Source organism: Erithacus rubecula, assembly GCF_903797595.1.
Source record: "Erithacus rubecula genome assembly, contig: SUPER_Z_unloc_2, whole genome shotgun sequence".
NCBI classification, from domain to species: domain Eukaryota; kingdom Metazoa; phylum Chordata; class Aves; order Passeriformes; family Muscicapidae; genus Erithacus; species Erithacus rubecula.
In genome coordinates this window covers 8,885,922-8,911,462 of record NW_027635860.1, presented here as the reverse complement: position 1 = coordinate 8,911,462, position 25,541 = coordinate 8,885,922, and the positions used below count along the sequence as shown (strand labels likewise).

General features: G+C 39.8%; 1 protein-coding gene across 4 annotated transcripts in view; it reads left to right on the top strand.

Moving 5' to 3' along the window:
• Window positions 1-25,541, top strand: part of LOC306814716 (transducin-like enhancer protein 4) — a 96,714-nt gene that overhangs the window by 58,649 nt on the left and 12,524 nt on the right. For all 4 annotated transcript variants that reach the window (XM_079331068.1, XM_079331069.1, XM_079331067.1 and 1 more), the window contains 2 exons: window positions 24,427-24,546; window positions 24,978-25,031. In XM_079331068.1, coding sequence (XP_079187194.1) covers window positions 24,427-24,546; window positions 24,978-25,031 — 174 coding nt within the window. The remainder of the gene's footprint in view (window positions 1-24,426; window positions 24,547-24,977; window positions 25,032-25,541) is intronic.

The window sequence follows — 25,541 nt, the reverse complement described above, 5'->3', positions numbered from 1 at the left end:
TTCTGGATGTTACCAAATGTAATCTGTAGATTTTGTAAAACAGAATTATGTTGCTGACTTGGTTCTTCTGCTGATAGAGGAGCACCACATAAGCTGCTGTTATGTATTCTGTGGACTTTGTCCTAATTGTCAGGTTTCTTCTAAATGGGACTTCCTCTAGAGGTGTGAGTGTCCTGCCAAATGTCTCTGTATTCAGCATGCATTAAACATGCAAAAACAAATGTGGTTCCTTGTTACAAATTTAAAGAAATTTGCACGATTTATTTCCTGACCATTTTGTTATTTGGCCAGTTAATCATCATTCAGCTGAAAAGCACTTTACAGGCTTGTTAAAATTCAGACATTTCAGACTCACACCATGGATTCCGTTTGTACCTGTTGCTGTTCAGGAATGAAGCATTGCATGTATTTTGCTTTCTGTTATGATGAAGTGGTAGTTTTAAACAGAGCAGATTTGAACTGCACTGCTTTGCAAGAGTTGTGGTTTTGATGTTTGTGGGTGTTTTGGGGGTAGCATTACCAAAAAATAATGAGTAACTTCTGTTGGCTTCTGATACAGTAATTTTTTCAGTATTAATTGATATCTGCCTCTGGGCGTGTAAGCTGTGCTGAATGTAACAGGTGCCCTAATTCCAGAAAATGTGTTGTAATTGTTTGTTTGTGAAACAGATGAATAAATATCTGTGGGGCATAGCTGGTCCTCAGGTGGTGAACGTGAGTGGATTAATGATGTGATTGTGTGAGACATGCTTGTTTGTTGCAGTCCCATCCAGTGACTGTCTGCTGAAGCAGAACAAATATTAATTAGCAAGGTCCTGTTTGTTGTCTCAGTCTGTCTTATGGAGCTAAGTTTTTGGCACTGATTTTTTTTTTTTTTTTTTTTTTCTTAATAACATTTTCATAGCTAAACTTGTATTATGTCATTCAAGCCATGTGGTTTTTGAAAAAACTTTCTGGAACATGAAAGTAAACCTCAGGTGTATATCTCCCTGCTGTGTTTTCTTCTTTTCTGCCCCCCACCCCAAATGAGTTTTAAATTTCTTTCATTCATGTGGTATCACATCTTTAGTCTTTTTCAGGAGGTCATCTGGGAAGTTTAATTTAGTGTAGAGTACTTTTGTTCAAATGAAAGTAACAGCATATACTCTGGTATCAAAGAATTAGCTGCTTCTGCCAGTTTTGATGCCTTCACCTCTTTTACCCAATAACTTTATACTCACTTCTGTCTATTAATGGGACATTTTCCTCTTATCTTACATCTTTTTTCATGTTACCACAGGTTGATTCTTACTCAGTGGTGTGTCTACGTCTGGTCAAATTCCCATAGTGCATCCCACTGTCCAACTTTTATATTGCCACTTGGTGATTTAGGTTAGCTCAAATATTCTCTCTCAAGATGCTCTCTTCACCCAGAAGGCAAATACATACATGGGCTGTAATTTCTAACCTGAGCAGTCATGTCTAATTATTTCCATGGCAACAGACTGTGATGTTGATAATACAGGATTATGATTTCACATCACAGAGTAGGAAGAGGAAGTTTTCTGGAATGAGGAGGTGGGTGGAAAGGTCTCCAGCGCGAAGGCTTTGACAATATAATAGCTGGGGGAAAAGAAGTAAAGGGAGGAAATTAATTTGTTTATTCTATCTCTTCAAGTTCTTCTCATTGTAAGCATGCAATTAAAATCATACTTTAGATGCTGGAATTCATGTCTTGCACTAGTTTACTCATGGTGGATGAATTGGAAAGAAGAATGCATTTGCAGGTCAAGTTACATGGATGTTTGTCAATGTAATGGGAGAAAGTAAACAACGCATACCAATTTTTGTCAAAAGTGTGACCCAGACTAGGTTTGTGACTTACAGATTTCTGTTGGTGCTGTGGTGATTTTTTTTCCTTTTTTTTTTTTTTTTTTTTTGAGCGTGTAACCTTTTGATTTTGTCTTAAAAACCCTTAAGCCCAAAGAAACTTGATATATCTCTTATTTTTGCATTAATCAATTGATTCCTTGGGCATACAGATTATCTGCTAAAGGGAGGGAAGAAGTGCAGATTCTGGATTCAGTGACATGTATGGCATACTTTGGAAGTTTCTGTCGTAGGGGTGAAGTCCCTGAAGGCTTCAACGTGTCTCTTTTCTAGCATGGGATAGGAGCATATTCCTAGTCCAAGATGATTAGATTAGGTTGATTTTAGAACAAGTTTAGGGAAATGGTAGTCTGACTGATATGCAAGTTGTTATGCAAGATTGTTGAGTGCAACATTGAATTACATGAATTACAAAAACATGAAATTACAAAGTTTTAGCTGTGCTTTGAGGGAAGAGGCAATTAGACGAACCAGCAGGAATTGGCCATTGAGGGAAGTTTGCAGGAAAGTTGCACTGTTTCCTGCCTCTCCTTGGTATGGCTATAATTGAGTTGAATAATTAATTAAATATCTAAAGCTCCATTAGCCTGTTCTGCATAGCAGTTTGAAAAGTTTTGTCTTTTCTTAAGCGACATTTGGCCTTTTGAAGAACAAAAAATTGGAAATGCTAATGTTTTTCATCCAACTAAGGGAAGAAAATAAAAATGTCTCCATAGCAACAAAGCTTCTTTCTACATGGTTTCCTAAAATATGCCTGAACCAGAAGCAGATGCCTGATTTGAGAATCTCGCCTTCTTCAATGTAAACAAATAACTTATAGGCAGGTGTTGGAAATAATATGGAAATCCTATTAAAGAGCCCTGGGTTCCTGTCAGTCAGGAAGCCCCTGCCACAAAGGGGTTGGTTGTCTGAATAAAGGAGGCAGAGTAAATTCTCGTTAGGCTTTAGCTTTTCCCAGGAAATGATTGTCTCTGCATGCTCTTTCTCCTGCAAGTCTGAATGCAAGCGGTTTCTTCTACTGATCCCTTCTGCCACCCTCGCTTTCTCCCTCTCTTCTCCTGCTGGATTAATGCTTGATGTCAGTGGCGGCTGCTGCTGCTTGGGGTGTTGTCATTTGTGATTTTAACCCTTGTTCCCGCCTGCCCCCTTGGCTGCAGCCCTGCCCTGGCTGGTAAGGGGGGAGATGCCTGACACTGGCCTGGAGTGAGGAGAGGAAGGAAAGTTCTCTATGTGAATTTATAGATTTTGGTAAAGGTTTTGGCATGGGTGCTTTGCTGGTGTTCCAAATAGAAGTGTGTTTCTTTCACGTCATGTGTCTAGAAAGTTGGTGGAACGCTCTTGATTATTTTTAATCTTCTTTTGAAGTTACTGAGGAAATGTGCTTTCCATCACTTGCCTGTTAGTCTAGTGTGACACTTTCATTGCATTTGCACTTTTCTGATGTCAATTTTGTCCCCAGACATGGTTGTACTGAGGTCTGCCATACCACAGCTTACCTGCCAGGTTGCCTGCAGGCTGTGGGTGAAACTCCAGTGCAGGGCAGGTGGGAGCAGGTGCCGAGGACGTGCTTTCCAGGGTCTCTAGGCTGGAAACACAGATGATGTGTTTGTCTGCTCACATCCTGTCTCTGCGTTCCTTATCATGCCAGACATAGCGGTGCTCTTAATAACACTCAGAGGGTTAAATGTGGATAAACAGAAAACAAGGCTTCTGAAAAGCCTGAAGATTATCATGCAGCATTTCTCGGACTATAGCCCCCGAGACGCACTTCATAAAGCCAATAAAGCGCGCGCTGGTGGTCTCCGGTTGCCCTGGCAACGGACCACAGGGCACCCTGTGTGTGAAATGCATGAACATCTGCGAATTAATCTTTTTTAGTTTGTTCTTTCCTTGGCACCAGTGGAGCTGTGCTGGATGGTAGCAACAGGGCTAGAGCTGGAGGGTACCCCAGGGATGCCCCAAGCTTCTGGCAGAGGGGGTGAAGCAGGTCCTTCCCCAGCTGTGCTTCCCACAATGAGGGGATTGAGGGAATTCAGGTTGATGTCGCTTTTGCTGGGATGTTGTTAACTTGCTTTTGGGTGCATGGGGGGGGAAGAAATTTAAAAAATATTTTCCTAAGCTGACATTTAGTTTGGTTTGTTGGTCTTACATGAAAAAACAATCTAAGAGGAAAATTGAAATAAGCTCTTGTGCCCATGTGGCATTTTTACAGGACTTCTCCAGTTGCGTGCTTCACTCTCACAAGACCATAGAAGAAACAGAACTTGAGGGGTAGAAAGCCTCGCACAAATGGAGACGTGTAGCAAAAGTCAGCAATGTGACAGGAAGAGGCACAGCCACAGTGCTTAAGAGATCCAGATCCTGGGGGTGGTATTTTCCGTTGTCTCCTGAAGGAATTACGGACACCACTAGCTTGGGTCGTTGACTTCCTGTCAGTTCCCTGGAAGGTGCTGGGTGTTGTCTTCCCTTGCCTTCTGCCACCCTCACCCCTGCTGTGGTGCTCCAGGGTGAAGGTTTCATGTCTGGCTCAGGAAGCTGTGCTGGCTGCTGGCTCTGACTGCTGGCTGCCAGCTCAGGGCTTGCCCCAGCTCTCTACCAAGTCTCAGGAAGGACTGTAGGGGGAACACTGTGAATGTTGTATCATCAGCAATTGCTGCATGCAATCAGTGTTTTAATGAAGTATTGGAAGTGAAATGCCACTTTAATCTGCTAATTGCATTAAAAGGACAGCAGATTACTCCGTATCACTTCTTTTTGATCCACAAACTTATCAAAGTACCGCGGAGCTTTTAAGTGAGGTATAACAGCCAGTCCAGTGCTACTTATTTGCATATGAATATTAGCAGGCACAGCTGCACCTCTGTTTTTCTGCCACTCAAGAGGTAATGAATTCAGCTATGGGAGTGTTCTTAATGCATTCTTATAAGTAAGTGGGGCAGGGGGGATGGGATAAGGAAAAGATTCAACATGGGTTGTTCCTTTTTCCATTAGCTGGGTGAGCCGTCTATCATAGATCCCCCATACAGAGAAGCTGGCAAATTTTAAGTCACTATATTGTTTGAAAAAGGCCATACAGTATTTTTTTTTTTTTGCTATATTAATCTTGACAAATCAAAATAAAAATAACTGTGATTTTCCTGGCTGGGAAAATTTTCCAGTGATTTTCCTGCTTCGTCAGACTAGCTTGTTCTGCAGAGGTGCAGTGCAGAAATATGGAAAAAAGTCCAGGAGAGATCTTTCCCAATTACAGCGACCCCCAGAAAGGTTTTTGGCAGTTGTTTGGCACTGACCACAGACAACATAAAACTCTTCAGCTACAGCAGTGTATTTCTGAGTCCTTCGGTCTTCTTATTGTATTAACAAAGCAGACAGACTGTATAGAAATCGCTAGTCGTGTTGAGTTGAAAAGCCAGTGCTGACCTAAATAACATGGGGCTTTGCCTTGTGATCTTCCAATACCAGGCATTAGAAAATCATTGTATCTGGCTTGTAGTTTGTGTGCTTATATATTTGTTGAAGCCATATCTGTTGATGCTATACTTCTGTCTCAACTCTCCATTTATTTTAAAAATACCAAATTGTGATTTATTTTAGTCCTGAAGAAATTAATGTTTTGCTTTTCTTCCCTGATTTGAGGAAAGTTTTGTGCCATGACCTCCAACTACTATTTTGCAATGAGCCTTGCTGTCATATGCTGCAGTTTGTGAGAAGAGTTCAGTGTCTGCATAATTTAAAAATAATATCTTTAAAATCAATTGCAGTGACCCTTGTGGGGTTAGAGAAATTTTTTTTTGCTATTCCCTTGCAGTACAGCATTTTTCTGAGTGCCATGTCAGTATGCATAATTGACATGAGAGTAGCAAAGGCACCCTACCTTAAGCATAAAGGCATCTTGTCCAGCATCAGTTTGTTGCCCTTGGAAAAAGCAGTGTGTGCTCACCATCTAGGCAGCCTAAAAGCTTTGTACCACACTGCAGGTGTTTGAAAGCAGTAAAGTTATGTGCCAGACCTGTAGGACTCTGATGTGCTTTACAAAGTTTTTCTGGGTAACAGCATTGCCTTCAGCTGTGGCAAAGGCTGTGGGTGCCATTTTCCAACACTTCTTTCTGTTCTGCTGGATGAGGAAGATGAAACACTATCAAAAATTGTCATATTATCCCTCTTCCCTATTCTTTCTAGAGTATCTAGCATCAGACCTTGTCTAGTGTGTCAAGCATCAGAGGTTTTTCCCATTTTAAGTTGTAACTCTTTTGATACCAGGTTTTCTGTCATTCGTACAGTACCTCTATTTTGTGTCTTTTCTCTTCTTAAGCACTTTTACAAATCCTGCTAATGACTGTAACAGTCCTGCTAATTCTAATAAACAAAAACTTAGTGGTGCAAATAGCAATAACCTGATTTTTAATAGTATATCTAACAGGAGTTTCCCACCAAGTAGTGTAGGGCTGTAGTGGCTTCTAACAGCTGTGGTGATCACAGTGTGATGGAGCTACTGCTATTTAGTAGACAAATGTTTCATGATTGTTTTGGACAGAAAAAGGAAGAAAACTTTATTTGATAGAAGTCTCTCATGTTGACAACACACAACACCAGACTGCTACAGTGCAATCACTGCAAAGCCGCATGTTTTGCAAACAAAATATGTTGCAGATTCTAATTATAAAAACAAAAATATGTTCTTTAATTTGACATACAGAGAGAATTTCTCTTACTCTATTTCTAAGTCTTAAAACTGCCAGGAATCCTCTCTGGAATACTAGTTACTCAGTGTGCGCAACTGTTACTGTAGATGTCAAAAATAAAATATTCATAAGTGTATTTGATATTGTATTCTGGCTTAAGATACATACCCATCCAACACTGCACAGGGATGTGTTGGCAAACTGGTCCTAGGAAAAACATTTGTTCATATCCAGGGTTGTTCTTGCCAGTAATGAGATTAAATCAAAACAAAGCACTATTTGTTACCTGATTTGCCCATTTTCTTAGAGTTTGCTAAAAGATTAAAAATAATATGTTCATGTAATGGAGCAATTGTGACAAAAGCCAACAAAATCAGAGAAGCAGACATCTGGAGGTTTCCCATACTAAAATGGCAATTGAAGTAAAACATGTAATGCTTAACACTGGTTTCTATGCAGTAAGAATACTTTGTCCTGCTCTTTGAAACTGTAAACATGAACCTTTGTGAAACCTCTGGAGGAAGGTGAGTAAGCATTTGGCTTGTGTCAAATGAACATGGGGGGCAGTGGAGGAAGAGAGGTATGTGTGGAATCAATGCACATTTCCTCTCTGCATCCACCTGTCTAACTACTGTGCTTTTTTTTACCTGCACTTTGCATACTCTCTGGAGTGAACTCTTTCACAATTCACATGAAAAACACGAAGAAAAATTGCATGCAACCTTAATTATTCTTAATTATTCTGTGTAGACATCAAGCAGCTAGTAAATCTATGCGTGCCTAACACTTGTATGTTAAAAGCTGTGTGTTCTTTATACCAGAAGCAAGGTGAAAGAAGGCGTTGATCCTCTAAACATTAATCCTTTTCAAGATCCCAGGTTACCATTGCCCTCTCTTACATCAGAATGTGCCTTATGTTCCCTTTTCTCCTGTAGGACATCTGGTGGTTCCTTGGAAATACTTGAATCATCCTTTAGCAATTTGAAGGGAAAGCCTTGAATAATTCACACAACAAATGATTAGGCAAGCACTTGTCTATCTAACTGAATTATTCTGCATGTTTGCTGAAGCAGTTAAGCAGCAGAACAGCATTTTCTTCTCTGGAGGCTTTACAGTGGTAGTATTGACCCACCTAGTTATTGGGTTTCAGCCTTTTGTTGACACTGTTGTAAATGAAAGCAGTCTGGACAGGCACTGAGCAGCTGGGCTGGATAATTGTGAAGGATTCATGCTTGTTGCTGTTACCCTCAGTGTTTGTAGTGGGTTGTTTGCTTTGACTTTTGTTGAACTGTTGACAAAAGCATTAGATACAAATGGGAACAAATAAAGTGGTGAGATGCCAGGAGGGCTTGGCAGAAATGGTGGTTTTCATTCCAGCTTAAATGGGAATGTCGGCACTTGTCTGGATGGGTAAAGGAAGGTGTATTCAGCATTTATGTGCTTTTCCCTCCCCTTTCCCTTTCTTTCTTTACTGCTAAATATGTTTTGGCAAACAGGTGAATAAAAACACAGCAGAGGCAATTTCACCATTGCCTTAACTCCTTGGCACTATGTTTTTGAAGCTCTCTCTGACTGTGGATGTCTTGCTGGGCAAATCCAGTTCCTGAAATGAAAGGATTAAGCATAAAGGGAAGGGAAGAAAAAAAAGAGAGAAGGATGGGGGTGTAGAAGGACTAGAGATGAGAAAAGACAGGCTTAAATAGAACAGTATACACTAAGTAGTATAGCCAGCAAAATTGAAGTCATTTACTGGAACGCTTTTAATTTGGTTTAAACAAAATACTCTTTTGTATATTCAAATGGGGAGTAGCTCAGCTGTTGTGAAGCCAGAAAATTAATGGTATTTTTAGTGAAATAGCAAATGCATGTCAACAACATAGCTGTGGATGATAATGTTAGCATTTTATTCATGAGGAATTATCAATGCAGGTTACTGGACAACATAGTGTGACTGGAATGATTGAGCACAGGGGGGAAGCAGCTGTCCTTCTGTAAGATGATTTCATTTTACATTTAGTCCTTCAGGAAGAGGAGAAGGAGACAGAAAGAAAGCATTTAAAAAAACATGTCTGAGATACCTATTCTTGTGGTTTCTGGGTCCCAGAGACTAAACTTTTTACCTCTGACTGTAGTTTTCTTTCTGTCTGTCCTTCTTTTCAAGTCTGTCTTGAGGGATGGCAGGGAATAGATGCAGAACAATAGCATCCCTTTAGGATATCTTTGCTAAAAATGCAGTTTTGGCCCTAGAGAAGCTGCAGGTTTACTCTAGCCATCTCCAGCACTTGAATTTTGTGCCTAAGTATTGTTTGCTTGAGAACCTTAATGCATCTAATGGGTTGTCAAATATTGTTTTGCTGGCTGATTGTGGAGGAGGTTAGCATATGATCTGGAAGGTCTTGCCACTTGGCAGGAGAGATGCTTTGTGTTTGTTATTCTGACTTTTAGTTTTCTTGTAGCAATCAACTTCAGGGTGTTGTGCAGATCAGCTGGAAAGCAGCAAATAAAGTTTGCAGGGGTGAAGACACCACTGCAGTGAACGAAGAAGGTGCTTTTCAGTGTTGCTGTCCTGAAGGCATGCAGAGGTATTCTTGTCTCTGCTGTAAGATGTGCACCTGCTGGTATCTGAGGTAGCCATAGGGGTTTGGGGTACCAAAGTTATGGCATGCAGGTGTTTTTGTCAGCTGTCTTCAGGGATCTTCAAGTTGTCCTAAAATCAAACACCACAGCAGCCAGGTAATTGTGGTATTTATGGACCCATTTTGAGTAATCATCTGTGAGTGTTTTCACTATTCACCATTGTTATGGTTGCCATATTGTTCCTGCTCTCATCATAAGAAGGGAAGCAAAGGAGATGAGGAAGAAATTGCCTTTTGCTGCTGTCACTGATAAAGTTTCTTGTAACATGCAGGATGTTTGTTGTGTCAAACCATAGTCCTGTTGACATCAGCAAGAAGTGTTTTGCTCAGATGTTAAATACTGTGAGATCATGCCTGAATTTGTTAGTAATCATACAAATATCAAAAAAAAGGGGTAGAAATACCAAGCTATTTCTAGCAAACTAGAAGTGGTGTTACTATGCATATCACTTTGTGCATGACAAATCCCCAGTTCTTTTCTTTTTGGGAAATATGCATAACAATTCTAAAGGGAGCTAAAGGTATTATGATAGCAAATTTCAACCTTGATTGAAGGTAAAGTGAGTACTGTTTGAAATGCAAGGACTTAAAGCCCAATTAAAACAAATATATTCCATAATCATGTTTGAACAGCATTTGGATCACCTAAAATGTGTAAGAATTCAGAAAAAACTAACTTGTGAATGTTCTGTGGCATTGCCTTACTTTTTAGACAGGCTTGGATAGTTCCATGTTTTCATGTGAAATGTACTTTTCCCTGTACTTAGTTACACTGAGTTTGCTCATTAGGGTAATCTGCTTTGCCTGCAGATCTGTAAGAAGGGCCCCAAGTTTTGCTTTATTTTAGAGAGCTGCGACCAGGAAGCAGGAAAGTGCTTCTGGAATGAATTTGCATTGAAGTAACAGTAGTTTTGAGTGAATCAAGGATGGAGAAAGCTGATGGACTATGTAGGCTGGGATTGAATTGGACTTACTCAAGTCACAAAGTGGTTATGCGTTGTGGGGCAACATTTTTTGCACTGTCTGGTGTCTAATACTATGCAACTGGAGTTCTGAGCTGGCCAGTTAGGAATAGGAGTGGCTATGGGAGAGAACATTCAGTAGCAGGAAACAGTAAAATAAGAGAGAAGTAACAGTATAGCGTATAGATGAATCCCTAAATCAGTGGTGTGCATCCTTCAGCCATGGAAGGTCTTTACTGACAGCTTGCCATGAACCAGTGGGCAGCATCTATTTTGCATGTAATTTATATTGGATTTTAATCAGATAAGCACAGACTGTTTGTATTTCATACTTATGTAGTGCTCTAAGTGCAAACACTACATAGCAAAAAGCAATAAAAGACACTGTACCTTGTGGATTATAGTAAAAGAAGTGATGATGGAGAGACTGGCTCTGCATTTCTGGAGAAATCAGGGAAGTTCATCTGACATCTGGCTGTCTTTGAGGTCTTACACATTCTGAAGTACAGGTTTGAGTTTATTAGGCAGCTGCAGGCTTGGCTTTGTACACATCTTGAATACATAATGTTAATTTGAGAAAAAATAATTTCAAAGACAAGCTTGCAGATAGCACATTTCCTGATTAATTCTGTTACCCATGGGTAATTCAAAAAACAACAGTGTTAACCACCAGTAACATATTCTTCCTGGAACTTTGTTCAGAGTATTTAGTTGCATCTCAGATGTAGTGGCTTTAGGTTCTCATAATTTGGATGATGATTTTTACATACAGTATGGAAATGTTTCCTCTTTTGCATTTCTCATGTTTGCGTCATACAGATTTATGTAAACTAAGAGTTGGATAAAGTTCTATGTTTGTATAGTGTCTGGAGTTAGTACAGGTACTCTGTTACAGTAATTGGATTGCTCTAGTTTTTTAGTTGTGTTTTTACTGATGCAAGGAATACTGATTGTTCCTTCCTCATTTTTAAATTTCAGTCTAGCACATGTAGTAGATCTATTTTGGTGATACCAGAGTACCTCCAAATCTTCAATCCATGAATCCTCACAACAGCCCTGTGAGGGAAAGAAACGCTCTCTAGACTTCTGAAATTATCCTGCTTTTATAGATAATGAACTGAGGCATGAAGAGGCTTAATCAACTTCATGTGATTGGACAAAAGGCAGACTACGAAACCTACATTTCCAAAATACAAGGTTTTCCAACCTCCCCACTCTTAGTTTTTTTAGCTGAAGCATCAATGTTTCTTTGTGATCCATCTGTACCTAATTCTTCCTTTTGAAACCTCACAGTCCCTTTCTTGGGGAGTATGTGCATGCTTCTTGTTTGACCACTCAGTCCTTTTGAGTGGCTTCCAGGTTTATTTGACTGTCTCTGCATGTTTTTGCAGAAGACCAAGTTATGGTTGGATTTTCATCCTTCCTTCAGGCTCAATTACATTGCTTCTGTGTTTCTGTGGCTCCTTCTACACCAGGTTGTTGGACACAGGGCTGGAAGCGACACTGAGCAAGTCTGCAGATGATACAAAACTGGAGGAGCTGTTGATTCCCTTGAGGGCAGGGAGGCCCTGCAGAGAGACCTTGACAAATCAGGGTCTGGGCAATCACCAACCATGAGGAGTTCAAAAAGAGAAAGTGTTGGATTCTGCATCTGGGATGGGGAAACCCTGGATGTATGGACAGACTGGGGAATGGGATGCTGGAGAGCAGTGCCATGGAAAGGCACCTGGGGGTCCTGGTCAGTGGCAAGCTGAACCTGAGCCAGCAGTGCCCTGGAGCCAGGAGGGACAACCCTGTCCTGGGGACATCAGGGACAGCAACACAGCTGGGCAAGGGAGGGGATTGTCCTGCTCTGCTCTGAGCTGGGGCAGCCTCACCTCCAGTGCTGGGGGCAGTTTGGGCACTGCAATATGAGAGAGGCATTAAACTGCCAGAGTGTCCAAAGGAGGGTGCAAAGGTGGTGAAAGGCCTCGAGGGGAAGTTGTGTGAGGAGTGACTGAGGTCTCTTGGTCTGTTAAGTCTGTAGGAGCCCACACCTCACTGCAGGTACAACTTCACTGAGAGGGGAAGAGCAGGGCCAGGCATTAATTTCTGCTCTGTGCTGACCAGTGGCAGGACCTGAGGGAATGACATGAAGTTGTGACAAGGAGGGTTTATACTGGATTTAGAAAGAGGTTCTTCTCCCAGTGGGTTGAGCACCAGAACAGTTTTCCAGAAAAGTCACAGCAACAGGCTGACAGAGCTCAGGAAGCATTTGGCCAGCGCTCTCAGGCACACAGTGTGACTCTTGGGAATGGTGCTGTGCAGGGTCGGGGGTTGGACCTCATGATCCTTGTGGGTGCCTTCCAGCTCAGCATATTCTGTGACTCTGTGATTCTGTGATATGTAGCAGTATCAGCAGAAGCTGATACACAGCACTATTGGGAGGGTCATGGCAAGGGGAGTTTGCGTTTGATACTGTTGTTCACAGCTGTCACGGAGCATATATACACTATATATATATATGTATACTATATATATACACTATGCCACAAAGCACAGTGCCGTAGCCCCCGGGGTCAGTGTTAGCCCATCTTAGGATGGAGCAGCAGTGACTCCAGACATCCCAGCACGGTGCCTGAGCTGTTCCTCAGGTTGCCTCCAGCCCAGGGCCACACAGGCAAAGCTTTGCCACTTTCTGCATTGTTCAGCTGCAGATAAGGACTTTGGGCCCAGTGCTCCACTGTGTTAGCAAGGTGCTCAGCAAGATCTGCTGCACAGCTGGAGGACTTTTCCAGACTTCCTGCAAGGCTGCTATGGAGGAGCAGCCCTAAAGGTGGATGTGGGAATGTGATTTTTGTCAGTAGTGGGAGTACCTAGTGGGGAGAGCATGCAGGCAGGGAAGAAGGATTTCCATCTCTGGATCTTTGGATATATTTGTGTGCTGTAAAAGAGTTTATTAATGCTCTCTCACTATATGGGCTCCATCTGGTGCTCTAGGTATCTTTAAATTAAAAGTTGCATTTACTGTCAGAACTAAAGGCTGTGCATAGTGAGCATCCTGGTGGTCTCATCTGTCACAATAAATAATGAAAGCTTGTCCTGCACTCGTGCTTTGTAATATAAAAGGGACAAGGAAAGGCTCTGAAACAAAAGGGGACAGACTGAACAGGTCCAGAATCTATCTCATGTTAGCAGGAAACAGCAGTGAAGACCCACTTTAAAATTCAAGATTTTCCATATTAAAACAGGATTTAGCTTATTACTAAGAGTAAGCAAGGTAGCAGTGCAATGATACTCCAGCAGCTCAGATGTTGGTCAGTAAACAGTGGTGTGACTTCCAACTCAGCCTCTTAAGGTCTGGCTAAAGACATGCTGGCAGTGCTCTGTGTACTCAATGTAAAGCCACACTCACTCTTCAAATTTGAAGATGATGTGTGCAGAGATCATCACTGTAGTCAAGCCTTGCATTAGGAAACACTTTGCTAGCTATTCTGACTAGTGCTTTGAAAAGGAATGATCTTGGCAAGCTGTTATGGAGAAGAAATGCACGGACAAACTGTTGTAATTTGAGATTTAATAACTTCCCAACAGAGAAGCCTATTTTATGCCGTCCTGTGCATTCATTCTAGCTCCCTTTTAGCCTTCTCACCTGGATCAATCTTTGCAACTATAAATTCATTCCTGACTGTGCATAAGATCAACCTGCCTATTTAGGTGTCCTTTAAAGTGTGGGTGTTGGTTTTTGCTGTACTCCAAAGCAAGTAAAAAAATGCTTGTCTGCACAGTTTCACCCAGTCAATGGGTGCCTAGAGGAAATTATATGTATTGAAGGAGCCTGTGGAGGTTTTCCCTTAACCCTGTAATTCCAGCTTTTATAGTGCTTCTTGCGCCTTTGATCTCTACACTCTTAATTGGCTCACAGGGAGATTATTTACAGTCAACAAGGAAAGTACCTTGAACTTGTCATTTTAATAAACTTGTTACTTGCCAGCTTCTCTAGAGACATCCCACATGGAAATAAACGTCTTTCATTTTGTTTTATAAATAAATTTTTAAAATGGTTTCCTGGAACCTTGATGAAATATCAGGTCTTTGCAGATCTAAACCCACACCATAGGTATTGCTTGGAAACATGCTTGGTGTTCTTTAACACACTTAATTTTAGATTAGAGAACATAAGACTATTTTTGAGTCTGCTGTTTCTACCAGTTCATTTCTAAACCGTTCAAAATAAAGAGCCTGAGCATGTATGGTATTTTAAAAACCTTTCACATGAGGTTTTTAAAACAGATCAATTTCAGCATTAGAGTGTTAGTAATTCAGGAAAGGAAAATTAAATTCAGGATTGTGTAGCTGTAATAATAATGTATTATATCCGTATTCCTTGAAAATGGTTGTAACAGTAGAGTTTAACCTAGTGAATTACATAATTCAGGAGCATTTGCCAGAATGCTGTTTTAGGGATTTTACTGTAGCCTTCCCTTAAAAGCAAGTGGAAAGATGGATTGTGTTATGAAATACTTAAATGCGAGACAAGAGTCTTCAGAAATTGCCTAAAATAACTAATTTGAATAGAAGGTCATGTGCATGCATGCCAAGTTAATCACATTTAACTACTTGGAAGAGTGCTAGAGGAGTACAAGAGGGAGATTTTTGCCTTTTCTTTTCTCTAACCTGAATTAAAAATGTATTGGCTACTCATTGCTAACATCAAAACATTTCCAGCTAGCCTGAAGTCAGTATTTGATTGTGCTTTTAACGTTTAAAACATTAACAGTGTGACCTATCTAATATTAATAATGGAAGGCCCAGAGAAGTAAAAGCTAGTGCTACTTCTCTTGGCAAAGCTCATGATGTTCATGAGTTGTAACACATCTAAAAATCTGGCAGAAAGGACCATGTGTTTTATTTTTTCAGCCTTCAAAAGTGGGTGTTATACTTAGGATGTCCTATTATATACTAATGTAACTGCTTTAAAGCTGACTGCAGAATCTGTGTTCCCACCACTCCTCCATCCATTCCACTTAGCAGAGCCCTTGATTTGAAGAGTGAAACTGAGGACCATTATTTTTGCAGCAGGCTGAAGTCCAGATTCAGAGTAGTGCACAGTAGGCATCTAAAGTTCAACACATATGTATGTTTCTCTGATTTCTTTCTCTGCTTTGTGACTTCTGTAAGATCAAAGTGTGTGCCTCAAATCTGGCATCTGCTCAAGTGTTTTCCTGGATAGGAAATGGGACAATTTCCTGAACAAGGGTCTTGGGAACACAAGTAAGTGAAGGTAGATGAAGTGAGGCAGATATAATGGGCTAGGATATTATTTGGGCAGAAAGGAGAATAGTATATTTTTTTATGGGAGATACTTTTAATAGATGGTTAAGAGAATGTTTTGTTTCAGAATCAGCATGACCTGGAATCTGCAAACATTTAATAGCACTCGGTTATGTTTTAGTCATCCGCCCAATTAAGGGTTTGATTGGATAATGAAATTCTGTTTTCAGTGGACACTTACCAGTGGCTGTGGCTTCCTAAATTATGTAGGGTACTAAAAAACCAGAAAATAAATCAAGTCTTCAGAAGCCACGAAAAATCTAATGGAGAAGAAGGACCAAATTGCTAGTCTCTTGCTTAATACCTGAGAAAAGCTTGTGAATGTGTTTCTGCTGACAGAAACAGTCATGATGTGGAATGAGTGTTTCTATTGAATTTTAGGGGGCTTTTTGTAATCAAGGTAGCATTTTGAAGACTGTTTTTTTTTTTCCAATCACTTTTCTGCTGATCAAGTGAGGAACAAATAGGATTAAAAATAGGGATAAGGGAGATAACTAGTCAGAACATGTAGAAAGAAATCATCAGCTCTATTTGTGAATTATTCAGTTAAAACAATAATTTGCTTTGTCTTCTTATCATCTCCTAGGTCATCTCTGCAGCAAAACAACTATAAAATCCTTTAGAGACAAACAAGCAGAAGGGAAGAAAATGAAAGTATTTTTCCCTGGAGGGTTGATGCATATGAATAGATTGGAAAGGAGCAGAAATGTGAAAACTCAAAACTGCTGTTTTTGCCATGAATATAGCCTTTTGTTAGATGTAACCAAAACTGAAAATGTAGGATACTGGGGCACAGTACCTGATGGAAGGAAGCTAAATTGAGTGTCTTGTGGGACTGTCTTCAGATGTGATCTCTGTGGTTTTAAAGCAACAAAAAAGAGGCTCATTAGCACTGGGTTAGATCCTTCTGTTCAAAATGGAGAATAGATAGAAAATGTAAATCCCAGGAGAAAGTTATTAGGACCTGTCATATGAAAACTGAATCCACTTAAATATCCCTGGAGAAGGCAACACTTAAAGCCTGATCATTGCTGCTTGAACATGGGGAATCTAGGGGGTGTAGATGTGTGTATTTTTTACCTCCTAACTTTTGTTGCCAGTACTGAAGGGATTTTTATAACCCTTGTGCCTCGAGACGCTGCAGGAAAGTGTTTGCATTCATCTTGGCTCTGTGCCTTACAGTCCATTTTAATCACTTTGCAAAGTGGAAGGATAACAGTTCTACTACAGTGCTTGGTCTGAAAAGAGGACTCTGAGCGAAACTCAGTTATTCTTCAGAGGGATTTCCTGATTCTTGCAGGAGCAGAGTGTAAAGCATACTGACACAAGCCTTTAATGGCTATCATAAAACATCTCCTCTGTAGTGTTTTTTTAGAATTCTGAAAACTAACCAAGTATCCTTGTGTATTCTGTTTAAATGCAATTGCTGTGAAGACATAATTAGTGCTTACATCCTGGAAATATGTTGGATGTTGGGAATTTTTATGCATGTCCATCATTGGCTTTTGAAGAACACTCATGGTGTGCTGCTGCTTTTCCTTGCCTCATAGCATCTCAGTGACTCAAAACCTGTAATGCAGGCTGGTGGCTACTCTTCTCTCTCTCCTTCTTGGTGGTGAGCCCACAAGTAAATTGCTGTATTGAACACTCCAGCTAGTTGAGATTTTTCTCCTACTCTCTAATTACCTTCTTTCCCTTGCTCTTTCTCCATGGTTAACTGCCATACTCTCTATTTTCTGTTTGTGTTTCTGTTTTGTTAGAACTGCTCAAATTGTTTCAGGTCTCTGCTGAAGGAAATAGCATGAAACATCAGTAACTGGAACCCCAAATAAATATTTGAGAGACCAGTATTATAGTTTCACATTTCCTTAGCACTGCTCAGTTTCTCAGGTTTCCAAAGATGTTTACCCTGAATTCTTCTGAATTTCTGTAACTTGATGATCTTTGGCCCTTCCCTTTAAGTGACTCTGATTTTGGCTGAAGTAACATTTAAAGGCTTGCTGTCTTGGATGACCAACATGCAGGTGTCTTGGATTTTCACAATTGCTTTCTAAAATGCCAGCAGGATATTTTTCTGTGGTAGCATCTCCAAACTTGTGATGTTGGAATGCTTCTGCTTTCTGGGATCATTAGGATTGATATTTGCAGCCTGCATATGCCCTGGGGCTCACCTTCTCTGTTGTCTATACCAGTTGCAATTTGTGCCTTAACACCTTCTTGCAAATCTTTTCACTCTATCTAAATTACCTACACTGCTGTGTTCTGAAGCATGTATTCTTATTTTGGGGACTGGTCAAGGGAGGAGATAGAATCACAGGGTGGTGAATGGAGAGAATGGATCAAGTGAATTGCTTTATAGATCAGGTGGAGGTGAATGTTTAACAGTGCCCAGGTTGTCTTACTGTCAATTAAATTCAATGTTAGCAAGCAGCAAAATGTGGGTGAAAACATACTTCCTAGTAAATGTAATTTGTGAACTTCGAGGCTTCTGTAAACCTATCAGAAATGTTTAATTCTTTTTCCTGCCATCTGCTTTTTTTTTCTTTTGTTCTCTGCTGAAGCCAGGTCCTGTGTTCAAACTGTTCTGCTTACCAAAGGATTTCTGTTGCTCTTGGCACATTCGATTTCACTACCTTCATGTGCCCATGCTAGGATAAACTTTAACCTAAACCTGACCTTTCTTTTTTCACTTTCATCTGTGTTCTTCTACTGCTCCACTGTGTGTCCTAAAGCTGCATTAGTTCTCCCCATCTTTCTGACCTTAGGTGATTAGGCCTTATATGTGTTATATCCTTCAGCCAGTGATTAGTGGAGAAGCTGTATTTTAAAGGATTTGTTGCAAAAATCCATCTGTGAAAGACTAGCCAGCAGACCTCACCATTGCTTTAAACATCTACTTTTCTTGTCACCAACATGAACCTGTATGCCAGGAGGGGCCAGAAAGTGTCATTGCACGCTGATACATCAAAATTGCTGGGTATCTTCAACTGCTGCTGTGTGGGCCTCTCAGCTTTTCCAGCAAATTGATAAGTGTATGTTGAAATACAACTGGAATTAATGTGTGCAACCATAGTAGTTTATTGCTTCGTTTTATCACCCATTTCATAGCATCTAGACTGTGATGCTTTTAATTAGCTAAGATTAAACACTCCAGTGGTACCACCAATGGTAGGCACATCACGTAACTGTAAGCAGTTACATGGGCATTTTTTTATAAAGTTGCACACACATATACATAATATACACATAAATCTCTATTTCTTTTGACATAACACTTACGAGAATGCTTGGATTTTGAAGACTGCTGACCCTACACATTCTCTTTTATTCTGGATTTTTTATGGCCTTCTTGCTGCTCTTGCAGGCAGCACTGCACATCTAGACTTTGATGTTTTTTTATGGCACTCTTATCCTCTAATTAACTTCATTAATTTTGCAATTAGTGAAGTTAATTAGTGGTTAAAAATGCTATATAAAACTTCAAAGTTTGCATTTTAATCATAGTTTGTATTAAAAATAATTATCACATGCTTGATTACAAAACTCAGTGCAGTTAGCTCAGACCAGGTCATGTGATGTTAAAACTGGATTTGTTCTGTATCTTTCCTCTCTAGCTAGTTGCATTTTTCACTGACAATTACTGAAGCTTTGTCTGTTATCAGAAAATGCAGCCATAGGGAAAAGGCAGTGAATAAGACAACAACAACAAAAAAAAATTGATGATGGTATGGCTGAGTGGAAGTTAGGTTTTAGTTTGGGCAAGTAGAAAAAGGTTGGAAAAGGAGGACATGAAAATGCTAAAGAAGTCCACCATGACCAGTGAGTGATACATGTGGGATCAACACTTGACTACCAGCCTCCTCTAATGAACCATTTTGGAAGAGCTGTGGTCCAGGTTGTACTGCCTGACTGATCAGCCTGATCATGACCCACTATGTAAACCTTAAGGTAAGGGTATGGTAAAGAAAATCTGTTTGTCTAAAGGCTGCAGAAAGTGTGCTTAAAAAAATTAAAACAAATAGTATAAAATCCATGTCCATCCGTGGAGATACTGGGATGTAGTAATAGCAATAATAGTAATAGAATAATGATAATAATGATAATGATGTCAGCAACAAAAGGGCTGTGTAAGTGTAGGTGACTTCAGGAAGCAGAATCCCTATGCAAATGCTCCATTATGGTATCTGTAGATCAACCCACAGCATTTCACACCATCATCCTGAGTTTAATCAAAGTGTCTGTGCATATAGATGTATGTAAACATATTCATTTGTTAAGCAGGTATATTGGTGTTACCTTAGAGCCCTTAGGCTTGCTTTGTGGAAGCCCATGGCTGCAGTTTTCTTCCTGAGTACATGTTCTCTAGGCTGTATTTGCACTGCTTTTTTTTCTTCTGCCCTGGCCTCTCATCTGTGTGGGGAACATCTCCCACATCATGCCAGAGCAGTCTTCATCTCACCCTTAAGGTGTCAGAAGTCTTAACCCTAATTTTTTCTTTTTTTCTCCACTTCTGATTTAAGCTCACAGTCTTAGGTAGCCTAGTGCTCTAAGCCCAAACCTAGGGCTGTTCCAAGCTCCAGAGCTGGCCCTTCCATCTATAACATTGGCATCAGCCAACTAAGCAGCATTACTGCCTGGTCGTTTCCCTGCGATGCACATTGTATCCATTTTTATCGTTTCTTTTATACTTTCAACAGTCTTTATAACAGCTATAATGTCATTCGGATAATTATACTGTAATTGACCTTAGCGTTGAACATCCTTGGCTTTCACTGCAGTTTGCTTAATACTTCGTATGGTCAATTATCTTGTAATTCCCACTTTGTTGGGAATTATTGTTTTAATTATTCCACTCCAAATACATCATTTTGGCATAGTAGTAAGGGTACACTGGGGAATGGTCATACTTGTGAATGCTTTAAAGAGTTACCAGCTTTAACATGTAGGAAGGCTTTTCATCTTGTCATCTCTAGTCATTACTTTTAACACTGATTCCATTTAATTATCACTTAGTATGCTCAGGCCAGGTCTTATCTGGAGAAGTCAGCATATGGGGAGTTGGGGCTTGCAGCTGGATGGCTGTACAGTTTGATTTATTATTTCCACACTGATTTCTGCCACATTACGCTGTGAGCTATCTATGTTGATGCAGCTAAATTCCAGTGGAAGGTAGAGGTAAAATTGATTGGGTTTTTCCCTAGCAATTTGAGCTATTAATTATCCCAAGCAGACAGTGAGTATACGGGTGAGAATTTTATGGCTGCATAGGAGGCTTGTGTGGCCCTCTTGATACTGATTTAATTTGCACCTGTATGGCACTGATACTCCACCAGGAGCAGTGCCCTGATGGTGTTGGAGAGAAAACAGCATGGTCCTTCTGGTGGGAGACCATTTCAGTTAGCACTGTGCTCAACACTGGCCAAAACAGAGACTGAATCATAGCATGTTGTGCTCTATAGCCTAGTGCAAAAAATACTGTGTGTCCAACACTAGAAAGACATTGTTCCATTTCCTAGGCAAATTATGTGAGCATGGTGATGTGCTCGGCCGTTCTATAAATGTTCATTGTTTTTTGTCAGCATTTTGTGGTGTATTTACCATGAATAGAAATGTCCTACCAAAGCAGAAAATGAAAAACTGGTATGTTTTGCTTAAATACAAACTAAGTGTAACCTACTTTTACCAAAGAGTACTTTTTCCCATGTCTGATATAATTATTACATGTGAGCAAACTCAGCATTGTTTAGTAGGAAAATGCTACTCTTTTAGTACAGTAATGCAATTTATTGGAAGAAAACAGCAGTGTAAAAAAGACTTAATTTCTCTATAAATTTTAATAGTTACAAAAATAAGGACTCTGGCCCATTAAGTTACAGCCTGCCAAGTCATAGTGCTGAATCACTTCATTTCTCTAAGTAACTATCCTATTCCAGCTTCTTAAAGGCAGCTGTTAGGAGAGCACTGATGTTTTAATCAAGGAACAGGGAAGAGTCTGTCAGCTGAACAGTATATTTTAATGGGGTTTTCTTTCACAGTCTGCAAATCTAAGGACCTCTCTTGGAGTTTGTGGACTTGCACACTCAGGAACCTGGGTGTGGGTGGGTACAGGATTATTTTCAGGAATCTGATGTCAATGGAAAAACTGTGAGGATGTAACATCCCAGTATTTCTCAATGAAGTTAAGTCCTTATTAGTCATCATAGACTGAAAAGCTGTTGCAAACAATAGAGGGAACTCAGTATGAGTGGCACTGTTGTCTCTCACACAATGAACATTATGTAAGCATTATGTCCATAGGAAAATCTAGACCATAGCTCATTGCCTATGTATGTGACATATCTTTATTACTTAGCATAAGAAATCAATTTAGATCTGTCAGCAAAAGTAGCAGAAATCCATGCCATGAAGTCACTGATCTTTGCATGGAAGGTGCATTTTATGTTGAAGGGAAAAGAAGGCAGTTCTGCAGGGGCATTGCTGGGCTAGTTCCATGCCAGGAAAGGGTTGTGACAGTTAAAATTGGGAGTGTTTAGATCAGTTCTGTGGTAATTGACTTGTGAAGCAAAATAATGTCAGTCCAAGTACACTGGCCTAATTTCAGATTGGGAAGTGAGGTTCTGCCTGCTGTCAGTAGGTGAATTGTCTCCAATTTTTCCTGCTAATGTCAGGTGAGAATACTGCAGGAGGATCTTTTCATATCAATATAAGGTCAGATCCATCAAGCAATAAAACCATTAAGCAGTGTGCATTGCCCCAATGCCCAATGTGGTGCTCATCCTTTAATGTGCTAGTGATAATTAGCTACTTTATCTTTCTGGTAGCGACTTTCAATTTATTACTTTATTAAGTAGTGAAACCAAAGATTAAAATAGTATCTATAGCACAGAGCTAACCAGGTTGTGAAAAATTGGAACTGTATGGTTTCAAATTTATGAAAACAAATATTTCTATTTAAATAAGTGCAGTAGTTTAATTCTTTAGACACCACTTTAATTTGTAGTTTATTGGTGATTATTTTTCTTCATTTTAAAGCAAATTGCTTTCTGTAGGGTGAAGTTGAGAAATATTGAATTGAATTCACATTACAATCTACTGCCTTCCAAATTGTAAATTAATATAAATGTAATAAGAACATAGTGTAAAAATATTTCGTGAAAGGCTATGCTGTATCATTGCAGAAACAAATAAATTTTTCAAGTCATCAGTTCATTTAATGTTGTATTTCTACTTGGCCTTTATTTTGAGGGCTTCTGTATCCTGGCGCTGCTGTCTCCAAATGTCTTAACATGTGTTGTCACTTCAGAGCAAAAAATAACTTTTGCGTTATTTGCTAAAATCATGGATTAATGATCTGCCTTACACTAAATTAGTATTTTAAGATGTATTTGCACAGTATGGGAAAGGCACAGGCTGTGCCTTCACCACTAGCTTTGTTCTAAAATGTTTATTTCCACTCAGTATTCTTAGAGGGTAACTAACAATTACCAGTCAAAAATATGGAAGATTTTTGCAAATTCTACCACTGCTGCTGTACTCAAGCACTGGAAATTTTAACAAAATGGAGGGGAGGACTTGTGTCCCAGTAGGTAATAATATTCTCTTACATGACTTGGTCAGTAACCACAGCTTAATTTCTGTGGTTAAGCATTCTTAATCCTTAACAAAAGCTTGTAATATAATAAGGAAAAGAAGAAATTCTGTAATAGAATGGAAGAGAAGTTATTAAATGTAAATGCTAATTTCTTGATTTGTATTCGCTTTAATAGCTGCACTGAAAACCCCCAAACCAAATTCCTATTTTGTGCAGTTTTATGTGGAACAACAGCTGTCCATCATGCATGGAGAAAATAATCCCAAACAAGTGTTTCTGGATGAATGGGAGTATCTAAAATCCATCAGCCAGGAATTCTTTGGTTGTTCCTCACCACCCCACAAAAAAACCAAGGACAGGGATGGAAACAGTCAGCAGGATTTAAACTGATAATTATTTTCATCTCCATTGCTGTCATTTCCAATTCTGCAAAAAGCCTGAGCACATCCTTACTTATGTACGTTCAGCCACTGACTTCGGAGTGTGATAAAGTTTAGTGCATGCTTAAATGCTTTCTTGAACTAGGGCCAAAAGCTGCTGCTGCTACTAAAATCGGTCCCAGAGGGAACGTTGCATCTTTCATTGCTTCCTTTTCTGTATACGAAGATACAGGCTCCACACAGCTTTGGAAATATGGTAGAATTTGATAAATGTTGTTTAACGGAGTAGAGTGGAGTTGTTGGATGATAGTGCATGAAGTGCCCATTATCTTCCTTTCTCTCCTGCCCATATGTATGCTCTCTAGCAATCATTACTAGGTGAGAACTGTAGAATGGCAAGAGAATCACTGAGCCAGTCTGTGTTTTGTTTCTGTCTGCTGCAGGCATAGCCTGTAATTGTAAAAGGCAGCAAAATAAAATGAGTTTGGGTGTTTTCTCCTGTTCTTGCCTGCTTCAAAACTGTTCAGAAGCTTGCTTATTTCTTGGTAGAAATCTTCATTCAAATGTTTGCTGAAGTGTGACTTGCCTTGAGCCTCTTTGTTCTTTTTGATTTACACAGGCAAACACACACACATGTTCAAATACACACCCCTCTTCTGGGACTATTGACATAACCCTGCGTATTTGTAGAGGAAACAAACCAAAACAAGACCAGTGCACAGTATTCATAAAATACATCCCATTGGCAGTGCAGATAGCCACTATGACCTGTCAATTGATCACCTGTTTCTGTCTCTTGCAATACATAGTGCAGTTTTTGGTACGAGGCACTTGCTGGGTTGCTGTCTCTGTTAAAACCCAACCTGTGCTGATGTTCTGTGGGAACAGCTCTGGATCATATTATCAGTGTAAGATGTATTGAACAGTAGTGACAAATGAACCACTGCTGAGAATGAGGGCCTGATGATGCTTTCTTCTCTTTTTGGACTGCAGAGCTCTTCTGTATCTCCCTCAGCCAGTTTCAGAACAGCAGAAAAGCACAGAAATTCAACAGATTATTCTTCAGAGAGTAAAAAACAAAAAACAGAAGAGAAGGAAATAGCAGCTCGTTACGTGAGTAGATTGTCTACATTGTACATTTTACTGCCTAACTCTAGTGTCTCTGGATTGAACATTTTGGTGCATATGATTGATACTGTTTTTAACAATATAAATACAAAGCACCTGAAAGTTGTGTGACAATAGTGCTGAACTTTAGTTAGGCTGGGACTTGTTAGCAAAGTCTGTCTTTACTCCACTTCATAGTGCAGTGCCACTCTGTATGAAGATTTTCATCCCGTGTCCTCCACCAATTAAAAACTAGCTATAATTGTGGCCTCCCCATAGGTGACTGAAAGACTTCAATTGTATCACCACATAAAGTTCGGTAAAACTGAATGGTACACTGCAGATTTGTGAACAGCTGCCCTCTGTTTTCATAGTTATTAAGAGACATTGGGATATTAAATAAAAATTTTTTAACACATTGTGATTTGTCATTGCAGGACAGCGATGGTGAAAAGAGTGATGACAACTTGGTAGTTGATGTTTCCAATGAGGTATACACAATGGCATTTATTCTACCTTTCAGAAATGGTGGTGAGGGTATCTTCAGCGTTTTCTGTGCATATTGATTTTATGAATATGATTATGGCATTTGCCTTCATAAAGGAACTAGAAATGCCTGAGGGAATCCAGTAGTATCCTCTTTCTTTAGAATAAAAATCAGATCTGAAACACTTACTTCTACAAAGTACTTCTTGTTTCTCCTTTGAACAAAAAATTCTCTTGAGATATTTGAAGCCAGCCCAGCACAACAGAGGGGGTGCAGCTTGTATGAGTGTCTGTCTTTTCTTCCACTTTGGCCATGACTTCATGTGTGAACCTTATCAGGTCTGCTAAACGCATTAAATCTTTTTAATCTGTCACTTGTAAAAAGATACTTGCCTATTTCAATATCCACAGATTTTTGGCATTATTTTTTGTGGCTTAATGGCATCAAGTTTTAAAAGTTCTTAAAAAAACCCAAATCGTCCTTCATTATCTCTCTCAATTTCACAATTGTATCA